General features: G+C 44.1%; 1 protein-coding gene across 2 annotated transcripts in view; it reads right to left on the reverse strand.

Annotated features, from left to right (window-relative positions):
* Nucleotides 1–3,305: 3,305 nt before the first annotated feature.
* Nucleotides 3,306–16,721, reverse strand: part of PRRX1 (paired related homeobox 1) — a 68,369-nt gene continuing 54,953 nt past the window's right edge. Inside the window, exons 3-5 of one of the 2 annotated variants that reach the window (XM_024553535.4) lie at nucleotides 13,110–13,291; nucleotides 9,368–9,439; nucleotides 3,306–4,034 (exon numbers count right to left, since the gene is read on the reverse strand). In XM_024553535.4, coding sequence (XP_024409303.1) covers nucleotides 9,385–9,439; nucleotides 13,110–13,291 — 237 coding nt within the window. In that variant the 3' untranslated portion in view covers nucleotides 3,306–4,034; nucleotides 9,368–9,384. The remainder of the gene's footprint in view (nucleotides 4,035–9,367; nucleotides 9,440–13,109; nucleotides 13,292–16,721) is intronic. The other variant, XM_024553528.4, reaches the window with a different exon arrangement.

Below are 16,721 nucleotides of genomic sequence, written 5' to 3' on the forward strand. Positions count from 1 at the left end.
CTGAGCTGTGGCACATGTTTGTTCATGCCAGAGGTACCTTGTAGACAGACTTTAGTTGGTATGAGAACAGGATCCGTGCCTCCCACTTTGGGTTTTCCACTCCCCTCATTCCCACACACCCAATGCTATGTATGATAAGGTGCTTAAGAAATTTTGCTTTGTTTTTTTCTTTATTCTGAAGTCTGTTTTGTCATTTGATGTCGATATTGTGCGTGATAAAGATGTTAGTGGAAAATAGCTAAATACTCTTAAGTTTCTCTCTGTACCTCCCTGTTACACTAATAAATGTGCCCTCTCCCTCTGTCCATTGTCTTTGCTTTTGAGGAACAATAGATTATTTTCCTTTTTAGGAAATAATATTACACTCTGACAAAAAGTTCTCTTGTTTATAAGTTTCTGTCACCTTCACTTTTCCCTGAATGTAATTTTAGATTCTGACTGATCTATTTTTGAAATTCAAAGAGAAAAGGCAGACTCAACTGTATGTAACAAAAGACAACATGTGGTATCCTTCTTTCTTTTTATTGAAAAGGAATCATTTCTATTCTAGCGCAAACAATGTATATTTTACATCATAAAGCAAGATATAATTTACATATTACATTTCTCATGAGATCTTTATACCTTAAAATGTCATTCCCTTTTTTATTCGGTCACCTCTTCTGGTTCCATTTAACCTGCCATGAACCCCAGAAATCAGCATCTTGTTTGGGAGGGGCTGGGGATACATACAGATTATTTGTATGCTTCTTTATCTACATATAATGATGGTGAGGGACAGGGGTTTGCCTTTGAACTCTGTGACCCTGAGGCCCTCAGTTGATGCCTGGCTCAGGAGCCAGAAGGCTACTCCTTCAAATCATATATGAAACCTCTGCTTACAGCAAGTCAGCAATCAATGAGCGACATTGAGTGCTTACACCACGGGCAGACTGCTGGATCAAGTGCTTAGATAATAGAAACCTGTGGTGTACATTCACCTACAGTCCCCATTCCTCTGGGCGCCCAGCACTGGATCCTCCATGGTATTCCCAGACATCGCTTGCTGAGGTCATAGATAGAAATACCCAGCTTCCCCTCGCATTGGGGTTATGGGTTCAGGTTTTTTGTTCACCTCTGAAATGGATGTCAACATAGAGGCTTCAAATCACTTTGACTCGCATAACCCTCTATCTCTTGACTCCCTCTTCTAAGACTGCCTACCCCCCAAGGAAAATTTTTTCACATGTGATTTCTGTTCTCTACACTCTAATACAAATCCTCTTTAGGTGTTCTCCCCAGACCCCAAACTCCAAAAGTTTACCAAGTTCTTGGATTGCACTGATTTCACAAAGAACGTTTTAATCTGTTAGAATGCACCATTCCTTTGAAACTTGATGATTTACAGCAGATGATGGACAAAAGAATTAGCCTGGGGACCCTTGGGAAGCATGTCACATGTGTTGTGAAGAGAGCCTACATGAACCATTCATACTAAGAAATGTTTGAATACTGTTTTTTCGGACTATAAGACGCACCCCCCAAATTTGGGAGGAAAATGGGGGTGTGTCTTATAGTCCGAATGTAGCTTACCTGGCTTGCTTGCGGTGGGGGGAGGTGGCAGTGGAGTGGGGTTTTTTTTTTTTTTTCACCGTATTTTCCTCCTCTAAAACCTAGGTGCGTCTTATGGTTTGGTGCATCTTATAGTCCAAAAAATACGGTAGTAGGTGAAAAGAACAGGGAATTGGTTGATGAGAGCAAAATGGGCTTCCTTCTTCTTATAGAAAAAAGTACAGAATCAATATTCAAAATACATTTTCAGATTGATGGCTGTTTGACTGAAAAAATACTACTGTTAACTCAACCTGCTATGCCTAGGCACATAACAGATACGCACTCACAGTGCATTTTAAACCCCAAGTTCCTTGCCTGTCACTCAAAGTTGACGTATTTGGCCAAAATTAATCTCAAGTTTTTTAATCACTGACAACTAAAATTATTAGAACCAAGCTGGTCAGGATGAAACTATAAGTTGAAAATGTGTCTGTTCTGTGTATCTTAAATTATTCTTTGTTCAAATGGTGTGATTTCTGAGAGGTCTGTAAATATAAACCTATTTCTCATTTCTAAATGCAAAAGTTCTATGTATTTACAGCAAGGTAGCATTTCCTTGCTAGAAAACAAGGCTTCCAGGTACTGTACCCTTCCATGAGCCTTGAATATTTTTATAGTCCCCTTCCTCCCAAGGCTACAAAGTGCTGGACATGCAGAGAATACAGGAAAAAAATGAAGGAGCAATTGAATAGGGCCTCACAACACCCCTGTGAGGTAGGTAAGTATTGTTAAACCCATTTTACAAAAAGGTAAACTGAGGCACCGCATGATAATATGGTTTGGTCAAGTCCACCTGACAAGTTACAAAAGCCCAGCTGGAAATGAAGAGAAAGAAACAGAGAGGTCAGTCCTGGCTCCCAGCCCTAGCCACTACACATTATTTGAAAAAAAAAATTAGAAAAGAAAAAGCCAACAATTGCCTTTTTTGAAACTTAGACAAACCTTTAAGTATTCCACTTCCACATGTGTCTTTCATATTCCTGTTGAGTCAGAAAAGGGCAGCTGGCCAAACGGCTTTCCCGCGTGCCCCACCCCCCCCAATTCCCATGAGAGATCAGGACATATCAGCATCGCAGCCAAGTTCAGGCGGCAAGCTCAAGAACATTCTTACAGCCTCACATCGCTTCTCGTATATGGAAAGCCCTAATGCAAACATGAGACCCATTCTCCAACAGCTGCCCTAGCCACGCTCTGTGGCCTTCATGAGAATTCTGTGGAGAGAAAGAAAGGAAACGAGATTCCCAATCAACCGTCTTGTAACTGTAGAGCTAGTGACAGAGGTGACAGTGGGAAAGTCACTTTCTGTTGTGTTTGAGAGACTGTAAACTCAAGCTTGCGAGAATATTTTATATAGATATATAATATATAAATATATACAGCATATATATAGGTGTGCGCCCGATGACCCGAAGGCACCAAGGAGATAGAGGCCATGCCTTTCACAACTCGGTCTTGGTTTTCTGAGAGACATTTCTCTCCCTCATTCAAATGAAAAATATTCCTTCTAGCAAATAGCCCATGACAGCAAATCTTTGAAAAGCAACAAATATCTTTAACTGAGGAAGGCTGATTGTTAGGATGGGGGTCATGGTGATATTATCAATAGCTTAGAGCTTAAATCTATAGAGATTTGGTCTAGAGCTTATTGCTTAGAATTAGCCAGACAGGCCAGCGACCAGCTGTTGCACAGGATTGCTCTTTTTTCTCCACAGTAGCTGATGGAAAAAACCTTACCATGACCAGCAGAGGTGGAGACAGAGAGGAAGGAAATCATGTGTGGCACAGGTTCTTTAGAAAGACTTTGGCTTTTCAGAAGTTCCTAGAGCTTCTCTGTGCAGGGAAGTGGGAAAAAGGGTGGGTTAAGGCACCGAAGGTTAAACACATCAATGAGGAGACTATAGGCAATTATTCAGAATGAATATATATGTATATATATATATGGTTTCTTTGGCTGCTGTAGACCTTTTAAAAACCCATACAATCACGGGGGTGGGTGGGCTGAACCCCACTGAAGAAGCTTGGAGTATATGAAGCAAAGCACGGATAGAAGGAAAGACAAAATGAACACACCCAGGAACAAGTGGTGCTGGAATCCCGGGGGAGGAGGAGCATTTGTTAACTAATTTGCATTTGTCTCCTCTCCTGCTCTTCTCTGCCATGGTCCCAAAATTTTAGTTCTGTTTTTTGGTTTGTTTGTTTTTGTTACTATTTTTTTTCCAGCAGATGAAGAAATGACAGAACAGGATAGGTGTCTTATGGTTTTTTGGATTTCTTCTTAGGCCTGTTTAATTATTTTTTTTCCTCAGTTGACTGTTGGCACCTGGTTCCTCTGTAAACTATATTCCTTGGCCTTCAGTCTCAGGTTGGCAATGCTGTTGGCCATGTTGATGCCCTGTGCAGGGCTATTGTTGGCACATGTGGCAGAATAAGTAGCCATGGCACTGTAGGGACAAAGGAGAGAGCAGGGAGAATAACAGGCATTAGTTTCACGAAGTGGCAAGTCTGTGCCCCAGGTGGGTGCGACTCTCAGGAAGGGGGCCGGCCGGGCAGGCGGGTTGGACTAGATGACCACTGAGGTCCCTTACAGCCCCATGTTTCCATTAGTCTAGGGCCCTTGGGAAAAGGTGGCCATGTTTTAAAGGGCAGGGGAAAGCAGTGGAGAGTGGACCAAGGGATGGGCTGGGGAGGGACATTCGCTGTGTTGTATACAGTGAGTCAGGATTTATTTCTGGGGTGAGAGGAGAAAGCGGCTCATGTTGAATGGCAGGTGCGTGATCAGCTGGCCAATTAAAACTGTTTAATCCTTCTTCCTGCCTCCATCCCTGGCCTGCAGGAGCAATAAGGGAGAAAAGGCAGCGTATGAAAGGGGCACTTTGCCTTCCTCACTCTAGGAAGCTTTCATTCTAACACATTTTAGGTGATCAATAAATACCATCTGGAAAATAGCCCAAGGTAACTTCTCTGCCGCTCTTGATTCCCTGGTTGATAGTACCAAGCATCACCAAATCCAGAGGTTCCCGTCCCAATTGGCCTTGATTTGCTAACTTCTCAAGCAGACTGGAATAGCTCTGGGCACTGCCTTTTGGGTCAGGTAATTTGGAATGTTTCAGCCTCCTAGATAAACTAGCAAAGGCTGCAGTTTCAGGATTCCCAACCTGCTTCTCACTGTCCGTATTGCTGAGGAAAACCTGGAGTTTTGTGTTCCATTGTCAGAGATGATAATTAAGACCTAGGAATTCCACTGGGAAGACATTTGTAATTGGTGGTTTTCTGTTACTTGCATCCATAAATTTCTTTTAATGGAAAAAGTAATGGCTTCTTAGACTTGGATGCAAATTATTCATTACTTTATATAAACAGTTAAAAGGGAACTTACTTTAATTAAATGAAAATGTTTCTGCTTGTTTCTAAGATTAGCAAAATCCCTTTCAGCTGAGATAGACTTACAAATGGAATGACGTGCAGTCTTCCATTGCCTGCATCCCAGTGCAGGTTTGTCAGCCACACAGGAGTTTGTGGTTCGGGGGATCGGATGACAGACCAGAAAGGGAGAAAGCTAAAGCTACCGAACACATAGAGAGACTCTATCATTAATAGTTATTTGGGACACCGCACCGTCAAGACTTGTGGTCAAGACCCACAGTAGCCTATTTCAGCTCAGTTACTAGCAATTAACCCAGGAACATTAGCTTGAAGAAATATAATTAGCCCCAGATCACTAGGTCTTTCCAGGAATACACATTCTTAATTAAAAATCCTTATAGTACTGGTGTGCGAGCGTGTCTTATGGCAGAAGGAAGAAGATTCAGAAGAGTTACAAAGGTCCTTATGTTCTGTATTTCACTCTTGCCTACTTCAGTCTTGCCCATCTCTGGACTGAAGATCTTAACTATCTACACAAAGTTAGGTTCTCTGATAGCTCCCTGTACTTTTTCTTTCAGCACTTCTTTCAATTCCTCCACTGTAAGCGCCACAAATCTGACATCACATCTGCCCTGTTCACCTCTGTTTCCCCGTGTAGAGTTAACTTCCTGTCCACCACATACTTGGTGTTTAATAACGTATTTAATGAGTGGATAAATACCTGAGAAATGTCTACATACGGTATGATTAAGCTGATTCCAGCTCAATGTCACTTTTCTCTGTCATCCTACTGTGAGTAATGATTTCTAAAAATATTTCACCAGTATGCTTTTGTCCTTAGGAGCAATTCCTTCCTGTTAAATTTGTTGTCTTAATAGAATGTACAAAATCAGAAAGGACATGACACAAACAGGGACTAGTGATTGCATGGCTTTAAATCCATCAATAATAGCCTTTAAAGTAAAACAAATTGAACAAATATGAATGTAGGTTAGACTTACAGAATAGACTGTCCCTTCTACCACTGTCTACCAAAGACAGAGGCAGAAAAAGAGACCCCAGTTAGGATAGGTTTCAATTAGCAGTAAGCTAAGTGATCAGAACAACCCATTAAAATGTATCAGGTTTGTTTTTTCTTTACAGTATACCAAGAAATTCCATTTATTTTCCAAACACATACATTAATAATCATCTAATTCTTATATGAATTGCATGCTTCCATTCAAGAACCTGCCAGAAATATATGCAAATCCATAAGTCTTTTACTCAAGGAAATCCTAGGATATACTAAAGTCTAAGTTTTCAAAGAAATCAAAGATCTAAGTTGGTCGGGAAAGAGATCATTGGATTTGGGAAATTACCGATGTCATAGGTCACAAAATCAACCGAGCCAGGCTCTCTCAACCAGGCCTGTGTGAGAGAGTGAAGCCCTGGAACGCACATTGCTGTTGAAATGCACAGGGAGAGGCTGGAATTGCGAGTTATCTGTATTAACTGTTAAGTACCAAGGGGGAAATTGGATGGCTTCCTAAAACAGAAGACTAAAACTTTCTTTGAGAGAGCACTGATAAAACTGAAATCACTATGGTTGTGGTTTCAATTTTATCTGTGACAGAACTATTTTTACAATAGTTTCTGCATAGTTTACGAATATCATATGACATTCTAGTCTCGAGACTCAGTGTGGTAACAGGTGTCTTGGAAACACTGAAAATCCCTCACTAATGCAGGCCAGATATTCACAATCGAAATGAGACGAATGCCAACCCGCTTCCCATCTCAAAACCAGGTGAGTGGACGTTAGGGTTCTGTCTTGCACAGAAGATTGGATTTTCACTGAGATGCTCTCCCTTACATGGCTGCCTGTTAGCAGAGTTGGGAAGATCATCCTGTGGGCTTGTACTGCAAGCTGTTTACAGGGCACTGCTGGCTTAGTGAGGCCTCAAACTAGCGGGGCCACAGGGTGAAAAAGGGTTGATGTTCATGAGTGAGTTTTGTAGTTCGCTCGGACCTTGACAAGTGACACCATTTTCCTTTGACAAATGTTCAGGAAAGCTGGAAACTTTCAAAAATTGACCTGAATTATTCCAGCATTGCATAGCCATAAGAAATAAACTAAGAGAGTCTTAATTCACCACCTCTTATCAAATGTTTTGAATATCAAAAACAAACAAAAAATGTTTTGAATATCTAACTGTGCAAGTAGAGACTGCAGTGAGATTTTTGTGCACATACTGAAGAATCACAAGTCGGTTTCCCCTGAATACTTGGACATGGTTTTCATTTCTTAGCTTGAACTAAAAATGCCGGTAGGCAAGCAGGGAGCAGTCCTTTGATGTGCCAGTGGCAAGCAGGACTTGTTACAGGTCGGCAAAGACAGGGTCAGTGAGTGGGTCCTCCGGGCTCAGTTTAGTCATGCTGTAAACACGGCGTTAGAAGGGAGACGGAAGGGACCCGCTCACAAAAGGACAACAGGTGCCACAGAGCCGGAGTGGCTGCCAGTCAGACTGTCCGCAACCACCTGTTTTCCATGTCGTCAAAACTTCTGATGCTCTGTGGTAGGCAAAGAAACGAGACCCTGGAATGTTTTCTCACAGGACAGAAACCAAGGAGGGCGACAGGCTGTTTTCAACTGAATTTCTAGGACCATTCAAACCACATAAAGTGGCCGCTCCTTCCTATATAGGATCAAGCTTCCTGGGACAAAAAGATGAAATGGAAACTCAGTGATTTGCCTTGATTACGCACCGACCACACCAAGGGCCTGCTGCCCAGCGTGCAGAGACCCCACACCCTGGTCTTAGCTCTATGATTCAGAAGCACGTACTCTAACAGGATGTGCCAACATTTCCATTTAGTTGTTAAGAACATCAAGTTCTTTGTGTCCAAAACCAAGAAACTATGCTGCCAAATCAAGTGCACCAAGGAATTAGAGATGAAAAAGAAATGCTCATATCCCATCTGTCGGCTCAGCAAGTCTGCACGGAGCCTCACACAGAGCGGACCCATGGAAGTGAGCTGGTACATCTCCCACCCCCTTATTTGGAGATGCCAAACAGATGGAGCTCAGCCATACACAGCAGCAGGCTAGCCACCAGCAGGGGCAGAGTTCTGCTTTCACTGAAGACAAATCATTTTTGATGATTTCAACCTACCCTGAAAGGTTGTCATGAGGAAGAATGTGTTACAATGGCTGCCACACGCAAAGGAAGTACGGGAGTTACTATACATGATACAGTTTTAAAGCCAGGGCTCTGCCTCTCTGCTTCCCGATCTCCCATAATGTGAGGCCCACAGGTCACAAAATAATTGAGGACAGTGCAGGGAACAAGAACACCTGACTTGGTTTCCAACTCTAATTGTGTCGTTCTATTTGGCCCTTTTGGACAAATGATGACAAGCTGTTGAGAATTCCACCTCAAAGACAGATCTGTTAGCCCGAGACATCTGTGTGCTTTCTGAGATCCTAGTGTTTCCCAGCTCAGGATTTTCCCAAAGGCTGTAGAGCTGGAGGTTTTCACGACTCTGTCTGTGACATATGGAGGTTGGAGACCATCTCTCAGTTCTGCTCATTTGTCAGTGCGAGAACAACAGAAGCATACGTGCTTCATCTAAGAAAATGCAATATGAGTTTTCCTAGGGAAATTTACTCTTAGAGAGGGACCCCATAAGTCCTTTTGGAAGTAACCTTTTGTGATTTAAATAACATTTTTAACATTCAGAACTTTAAAATTAAAAAATCGACTTTTAAAAATGTATATTCGGCTCTTAGAATAGACACACTCAGGCCCTTATTTCATTGGTAATCCTTCTTTGCACTGGGTGTTCAAGGATCCTTTTGCCATTTTTAACTTTCTGCTAGGGTGTTCTGTCTGAAGCCTTGCATCCGTTCCTTGTCTCAATGATTTTCCTACATCCTTTTTGAAATGCACACTGCTTACCTATCCATTCCAAATGTCCTGGGGAGACAGTTAATAGGAAAAGTTTAGCGGCTCAATCTTAGATTATGTAAGAAATAGATGATCCACCTGGCCTGAGGACAAGAACATCATTCTTCTGACCTCTGCCCCTATGGTCATGTAAAGCCTTGCTATTCCAAATACGTCCCAAGTGTCCACAGCGCGGCATCCCATGAGCGCACGTCAGAGCCGCAGGAGTGGAGCTGCATTGTAACATGGTCCCTGGCGATCCATACATGCAGTAATTTTTGAGAAGCCCTGCTCTAGGCTGGCAGAATTCCCTTAGCTCTGGCCACGTTTTCGTGCAGCTGCAGTTGGTTTCCAAAGGTATTCCCCACTTAAGGACCTCCCTGCTTTCATTGCTAGGACTGTGAGCCCCACTTTCTCAAGCACTTATTTCCCACTTAAACCCTGCCCCCAGCAGCCACCCCCTCCCCCCTCTGACAAGTTACCTTTTCAGTGTCTTCCGTTAGAATCCGTTATGAAGTCCCTCGTGTAAACAACATCTTGGGAGGGACGAGGATCTATTTTTGAAAGTGTGAAAGGGAGAAATGAGCCAAATGCGTTCAGCAGATGTTGGTGACCACGACCAAAGGAGGGGAGGAGGAGGGTAGAGGAGGGAAACTGTGGACAAGGAAAGCTAGCCTCCCTCTCAGTGGTCATTAGTTCTCCTGGAAGCCCAGCCCGCCCTCTGGACAGGGTCCTGCAGACCCAGACTGACAAGCCAGGCCACTCTCTGCCGCTTGTAGGACAGGGTGTCTCTGGGGAAAAGCGCTAGACGGCTGCCTCTACAACAAGGGCCCAAGGTTCAGGACGAGGTCCCTCAGGGCCGCCCCAGAGGCCAGCCCCTACAAGATAGTGAGCCTTCGTGACACTGGTGCTGGTGTGATTTGCACCTAAAGAAGACACCTGCTGGGACAGAAGTGTTGGTGTGAGGGCTTGGCTCCCTCTGGTGACTCAGTTGCCTGCCTGACATCATCACCTCTCACAAGCTCAAGGGAATGAACGAGGCTGTGATGTGCTAAGAATAGTGTGAACCCTCTGTCCCAGTTTGCCAGGGACAGTCCCAGTTCAATGCCTGTTGTCCTAGTGTTACTACTAATAGCATTCCCCTTTCACTCTCAAAAGCATCCCGGTTTGGATGATAAATTATACAGCCACCACTATAGACCCAGAAAAATATGTGTTGGCTATTTCCCATCCCATAATCCTGACCCTATGCACACAAGTGCTTTGAGTCTTGGTTTTCTCCTCTCTTCACCAGGGGAGATCCATGGAAGCTGGCAAACTGTCCTGCCTGACAAAACTGTCCACTTGCTGTCCCTGGCTGGCGTGGCTGAGCCCCATGCGTCATCCCAAGGGGATGGATGTCCACACACCTCAGAAGGTGGACCTCAGCTGCAGGCATGCCTCACTCATCGGAGACAGACCCTGACTCAAAAGGGCATGTTTCCATAGTTTTCCAGTCTTCTCCTTTTCACTATTTTCAACATCATGTCAGGTTTCACTTAAGCGAAAATACGGCCAGGTGTCTTCATATGTGGGACAGAAACAGGGATCCTGGGCACTGGGTCTAGTTCTGTTCACCGAAGGCTGACACTTGAGTGACTGTTCAGTCTCTTCTTTAGAACCATAGCAAGGACAGAGCTAGCACACAGGAGCACTCCAAGGGGTGACCAAGAGAGGTGCCTTTTAATGCATGTGACAGCTGAGGCGACTAACTTGACGTAACAGTACTGACAGAAGTAGTGAGTTAATTTTCCGTGACACAAAAGCTCTATCCTTTCCTTTTGCTTTTCATCACTCGTTTTTCTTGTATAGTTCCTTAACAAGACTTATATTTCCTACCAAGCTTCAAAATATGAAACCATAAAGTATTTTGGGTCTAAACATAGCAGAAAAATCTTCAAGGAACAGAATAGCTTTTTGCCACTTTTAGAAATTAATCAAAATAGAAACACTTCAGTCAACATTGGGTTAAAAACATTATTATTGATTAAATTACTGTTTCAAACCATTTTTTCTACTAATATCTGGAGATTAATTTACTCTTCATACAGAATATGAACAATCAGATTCTATGAACTTTTTAATGAATTATTTTTTTACAAACTCTGTATCTAAAAGAGAAATGATATAAAAGTATACCATGAAATGAGCAAAAAGTACTAGGTTATATAATTTTAAATGAAAAGAGCAGAATACAAAATAATATGTACACTAAGTCTACACTATATAGAATACTGAACTCTAATTGCAAAAGTAAGCAAACTAGTTATGTCAAGATGGAGGAATTATGAATATTTTTTACTGTGTCTAGTATTTCTACATAATCTTTCAAATTAAAATAGAACATTTCCCAAAAAGGCACAGATAAGTTGCATGTTAATAATTTCAGTGAGATGCCCATACACACAACACGTATGTTGCTGGCCCCGGGGCTGGAACTTCTGCTGAGGCCCAGGCATCTGACTGACAGAAATTCAGAGCAGCTTTCATCCCCGCTCATGCAGTGGACTGCCCTCAGCCTCGCACTGGTGGGACCACTGGCCAGCTGCCTGGCTTGTTTAGAGCTGGTGTGAAAAGTCCCTATGTAGGACCCGGGCAGAAAGGGGAGCAGGAATACCAAATTCAAACCAGAGACCTTGAAACATCAAGCTTGGAACCGCATCCATTTCCCAAGCCATGTAGTGAATCTACATATAAGCTATCGATGTTTATCAGAGAGACAAAGCTGTCTTCCCATACTTGCAATACTAGAGTGGGTGATTTCACAACGGTCTTCAAAATGTGTCTCTAGTAACTTCTGTGGGGGAGGAGTCTAAATTTTAAATGGGACATAAAGATATGACTAATCTTTTGAAATTTGCAAGGTGTACCATGTCTGAGAGCAAGAAGAATTTCCAGTTTCCTGTGCAGGGGATCTCTATGCACTAAGACCAAAGTAATTCAGGCTAATTTCACAAGGCTGATATCTAGAAGAGATTCCAAATGCATTTATGGTGTTCCTTTCAAGGAACTGATTCGGGACAGAAAGAACATTTAGGTGAGGCCTTTTTCTTTGATTAGAGCAATCAACTTTTGAAAAATATTTGCATTTCACAAATGCGGCATTTTACACCAGGAGCTCAGCATCACTTGGGGGATAATCTCCTATAATTAATTTAAAACATCTCCTTAAACCACTAGTTAGCTTTCACAATGAAAATGTAACCAAAGCCTAATAAATGAATTTGTAAATAGTTCTTTCTCCACTGCCATCAGCCAGAGATAACACTGATCTGGTTTCTGAGAGCACCCAGGTTCAGGTTCAAAGAAAGGCACCTGTACTGATGACAATGTGCTAGGCACCTGTGTCTCACCTTCCCTCTGGCATCAACCTGTAGCTCTGAACAGCGTAGTAAATGGAGCTTTAAAGCCTCTCCAAGACATTGAAATAGTACTCCGTTACTTGCTTCTTTAAAAATATTCACCTTTTTAATATAAAAGTTTAGTGTAATTATACATTGTTTTTATACTTTTAAAAACCTACACAATCTGACCCCCAAAGAACCTCAGATAAGTAGATAAGAATTAGTAATAGAATAGGAAGGTATTTTGGATCATAAGACACCCTACCTACTAACAAAGAATGTGGCTATGAAAACGATCTTTGATTTTCTTTCATTATCTCTCTGTCCCTCCCCTACCTTCTTCTCTCCCCTCCTTCCCTTCCTTCCTTCTTTCCATCCATCCATCCATCTTAATTCAAAATCAGTTTTACCATGAAGTTTGCCCTTGGACCTATACTCAGAGCCCTACAAATGCAATTCCTGCTTGAGCAGAGCAAACTGGATCTGTCTTAAATTTGGAAATGGAGCCAAGTTCTGTTCCAAAATGGTTGCAAGAGGGACTCTGAGCATAGCTTTAGTGACTTTTCTTTTAGATTCTTCCCCATCTTTGAAACCTTTTGCAAGAGTTCCTGAGTCCAAGAGGAGATTGCGGGTGGCCTGCCCCCTCTCTTCTGCCCCAGACCCCGCTCCTGGGGGCAACTAGTAATCTCCTGTGGAAATCTGGGGATGTCAGCAAGTTGAATGTCTCTGAAGAGGTTAACCCAGTAAGAAATGGCAGCCAGCCGCCCGAGCAGCGTTGACCATGCCCGAGCACTGAGACACGTGTGGCAGTGGAGCAAGGGGGAGTGTGCCAGTCATTCACCTGTACGGAGAGGCCGTCCCCCAGGAGAAATAATCGGTGGGCCGAGGAGCAGGACGAGGTACGATGGGCTGCTCCACCGCAGTCACGTCTCCTGAGTAGGATTTGAGCAGGGAAGCGTTTTTATTGGCCAGCATGGCTCTCTCATTCCTGCGGAACTTGGCTCTTCGGTTCTGAAACCACACCTGGAAGGTGGTTGGGAGGAGAGAAGGGCACAGGGAGGAGAAAGAAGAAGAGCAGGTTACACCAGTGAGGTCCCGGTTGACGTCACTAGACGATGCCCTCCTGAGGAAGACACCGAGTTGGCATGGCACTCTCCCTAGAGCAACAGAAAGATGCCAGAACGCTCCCCTGGTCGGCTGTGTCAGAGGTCTGAAGGGTGAAGACAGTACAACGGGACACAGAAGTGCCTCTGGTTCTCAGGATGCCAGGGGTGAGGTCCATGCCTAACCCACGAGCTAGCAAAATAGGGGTTCTGATCCCTGTTGTAATTACAATCGAGAGAAAATAAATCCCATTACATGACTGCCACAGAGATGGTGATATCTTTTAAGTTCCTTCAAAATGCAAAGACTTCATAATACTTATGGGAAAATCCCTCATCATCCCCAAAGTGGACTCTGCAACAAGGCTTTAAGAAGGAAGTGGTTGGAGAGTGAAGAAGTAGCAGAGAAGAGGAGCAGCCACTGAAGAGTGTGCACTCAGTCCCCCGGGATGGTAGGGGCTAACTCAGCAACTCTGAGGGGGACGCACCGCCCCCGAGGGGCAAGAGAGCTAAGGATTTGCTCCTGTTGTCATGTTAATGTTCCAGCACTTCTGACACGCTGGACACAGGGCAGCACCCCACCTTCTAGAGAAAAACGTGTGAAATGGAGATGAACATACCGAGGGTTGGAAGTTCAAGGGACTACATTCAATCGTAGGGCTGGATGAAATGGCCAGTGCCAACAGCATCGTGAACAGCCCGTTATTTACTAAGTGCTGCCAGGGCTAGGAACTTATATTAAGCACGTTGCCTCCATCACTTCTAGTTATCAGGACAGTTCTATATATTAGGCTTTCTTACTGCTGTTTCTGAGTTGAGGAGACAGGTTCAATGAGATTAAGCAATCTGTTGAAGTTCGCACAGATTAGAAATGGCTGAGGTTTGGGGTTTAAGGACATCTGATTCATGATCCGACAGCTCTGCAGATGACCATGGAATTTTATTCATTCATCTACTCATTCAAGAGCCCCTTACGGAGGGCCTGCTATATTGCAGACTCTGTGCTGAATGCTGGGGACAGAGAGATAAGACTTAGGCTCTGCTTGCCCATAGGCAGCTCACAGTCTATTAGAAGACAGACATGTAAACTTAAAATATGCAAAACAAGCATTTTAGGTGCGATTACGGAAATGCATGACAAGGTCTGGCAGAGAGAAATCCTATGGCGTAGAGCGGGACGTTTGCACAACTCGAGGGAGCAGCATTCACAGAAAGTACCCTGAGACTGGTGCCCCATGGAGGTCAGTAAAGACAATCTGGACACATCTCTCCTGGCTCTGCAGACTCCAGCCCTTTGTGTGAATGTGCCCTTCATCTTGCTAATAGAGTTATCATTTTAAATGCAAATATAACCCTGTAAGAGCCCTGCTAGATCTCATCCGCTGGCTCCCCATCACTCACAGAATCAGATCAAAATGCCTTTTCATAGAACAAAGACTGCTCAGGAATGAGCTCTCCACCCACCAGTCCAGCCGCATCCTGTACAACATGGACCCTGTGCACCTGGCCCTCCATTTTTCCAGCTCCTACCCAGGCTCAAGCCTATCGACATGGTTGTTTCCCACCTGTATGTGTTCATACCCAGTGCTCCTTCTGCCTGTGACATTCGTCCATTTTGTCCAGGTGCCAAAAGACGTATCTTTCAAGTTTCACCTTTAACATCGCCCCCTTTTTGAAATGCTATGGAAAGAACAGGACTTAACAGTCTAGCAGAGTTGGATAAAAATATTGGCTATAAGTCTTTCAAGATGTGTCCTTGGACATTTGTTTAATTTCTCTGATCCTTTGTCTCCCTGTCAAATGGAGATAATAATACCCACTCACAGGGTTGCCGTGACAGTTGGCACTGTTTCAGCGCTGACTGAATGTGGACTCTCTCCCTTTTTTCCCAGGCGGATTTGATCATTCCTTCCTCTGCTCTGTCACTGATTCTTTTGTTTCACTATTTATTTAATCACTAATTCTTGAACATTCCTTTAGTGTAGGAATTATCTTACTATATCACAACAGTATGATATGCACATCTGTCTTGTCTGCCCCCGGTCTGTGACATTCCTCAGGGAGGGCAGCGTCTTAGTCATCCCCGGAAACCCAGAGACAGTTCCAAGAGCATAATAGGTGCTTGATAAATGTTTGAGGGGGGAAAAAAGTAGAGGAAAGAGATGAATTGTGTAAAGATGATAAGATATGGCTTCCAGCCAAGAGAACTTCACAGTCCAGTGGGGAAAGCTGGCCCACATAGAACTCCATGTAGTGCATGTCCTATCTGATGAATGCTGCACGTTCAAAGAAGACCAGACCAGGAAGGGCGCGGTTCAGATGGGAAGGGGCGAGACTTCTCTGAGCGGGAATGAAGTTGCGGAGGGAGCATTCTGGCCTTTTCACACAGGAGACATTCACAGCTCTGAAAGCCATGGGAAAGGAGGAAGATAGAATAGTTTCAACAGAGAAGAAGGCCATTTAGTGATGGTTACGAGGGAGCCAAAGTAGCTCCCAACCTCATCATTGTTCTTACACATTTTTTTTTCCATTTCCAGCATTGCCCTGGCCAGGTTTCCTCATTTACAATTCAGGTCACCCCAGTACAAGTGGTAGTTTCAGGTACTGTGGGTAAAAGTTATTCATTGCTACAAAATGTTATTTGGGTGCTATTGAGCTAAAGTTATTCGTTACACACGGCAGGCCCAGCCGGGGCCATAAACGATCTCAGGGATTGGAGGAGAGAAGGGATTTAGGAGTAGAAACAGAGTGTGGGTGGAGAGCTGCAGTAAGGGCATGGGGAGGAGGGAGGGAAAGGGCCCGATCAGAGTTCTGCTTTGGGTGGGAGGGTGGAGACACAAAAACAGGGTTTTGTCCCCATGATCACTCCCTGAGCAGTAATGGGCATGCCTCCCCTAACCTGTCCTTGGGCTGCCACAGCACCCAGGCAACTTTCCCCTGCTATCACCAACATTGTTCTCTGGGAGAGCACTTCTAGGTGAGGTCCCTGTTTCCCCTGGGGACAACTCTTGCATGCTTTCACTTCAGTCTGGGGGGCCTCCAGGGCCCTCTCCCTCAACTCACCCAATGTCTCTCTCGGCATCTCGTGGTCATGGCACAGACATAGGTCCCACCTCAAGGCCCACAGAGCCGCTCAAGACCCCGGCAGGCAAGAGGGATGTTATTTTCAGAAAGCAATCCTCCCGGCTAAACTGAACACATATGTACACACAGTAATTTCTTCAGGAAGAGAAGACAGCCTGGGCCCACTGCCCTGATCAACACTGCAGCTGGACGCTGGCAACGCGGATGATAATGAGACTGTGGCGTTCTCCGAGAGAGCAAGGGGCTACCTGGAAACACATTCTGAG

Source organism: Desmodus rotundus, chromosome 12 (genome assembly GCF_022682495.2).
Source record: "Desmodus rotundus isolate HL8 chromosome 12, HLdesRot8A.1, whole genome shotgun sequence".
Taxonomy (NCBI): Eukaryota; Metazoa; Chordata; class Mammalia; order Chiroptera; family Phyllostomidae; genus Desmodus; species Desmodus rotundus.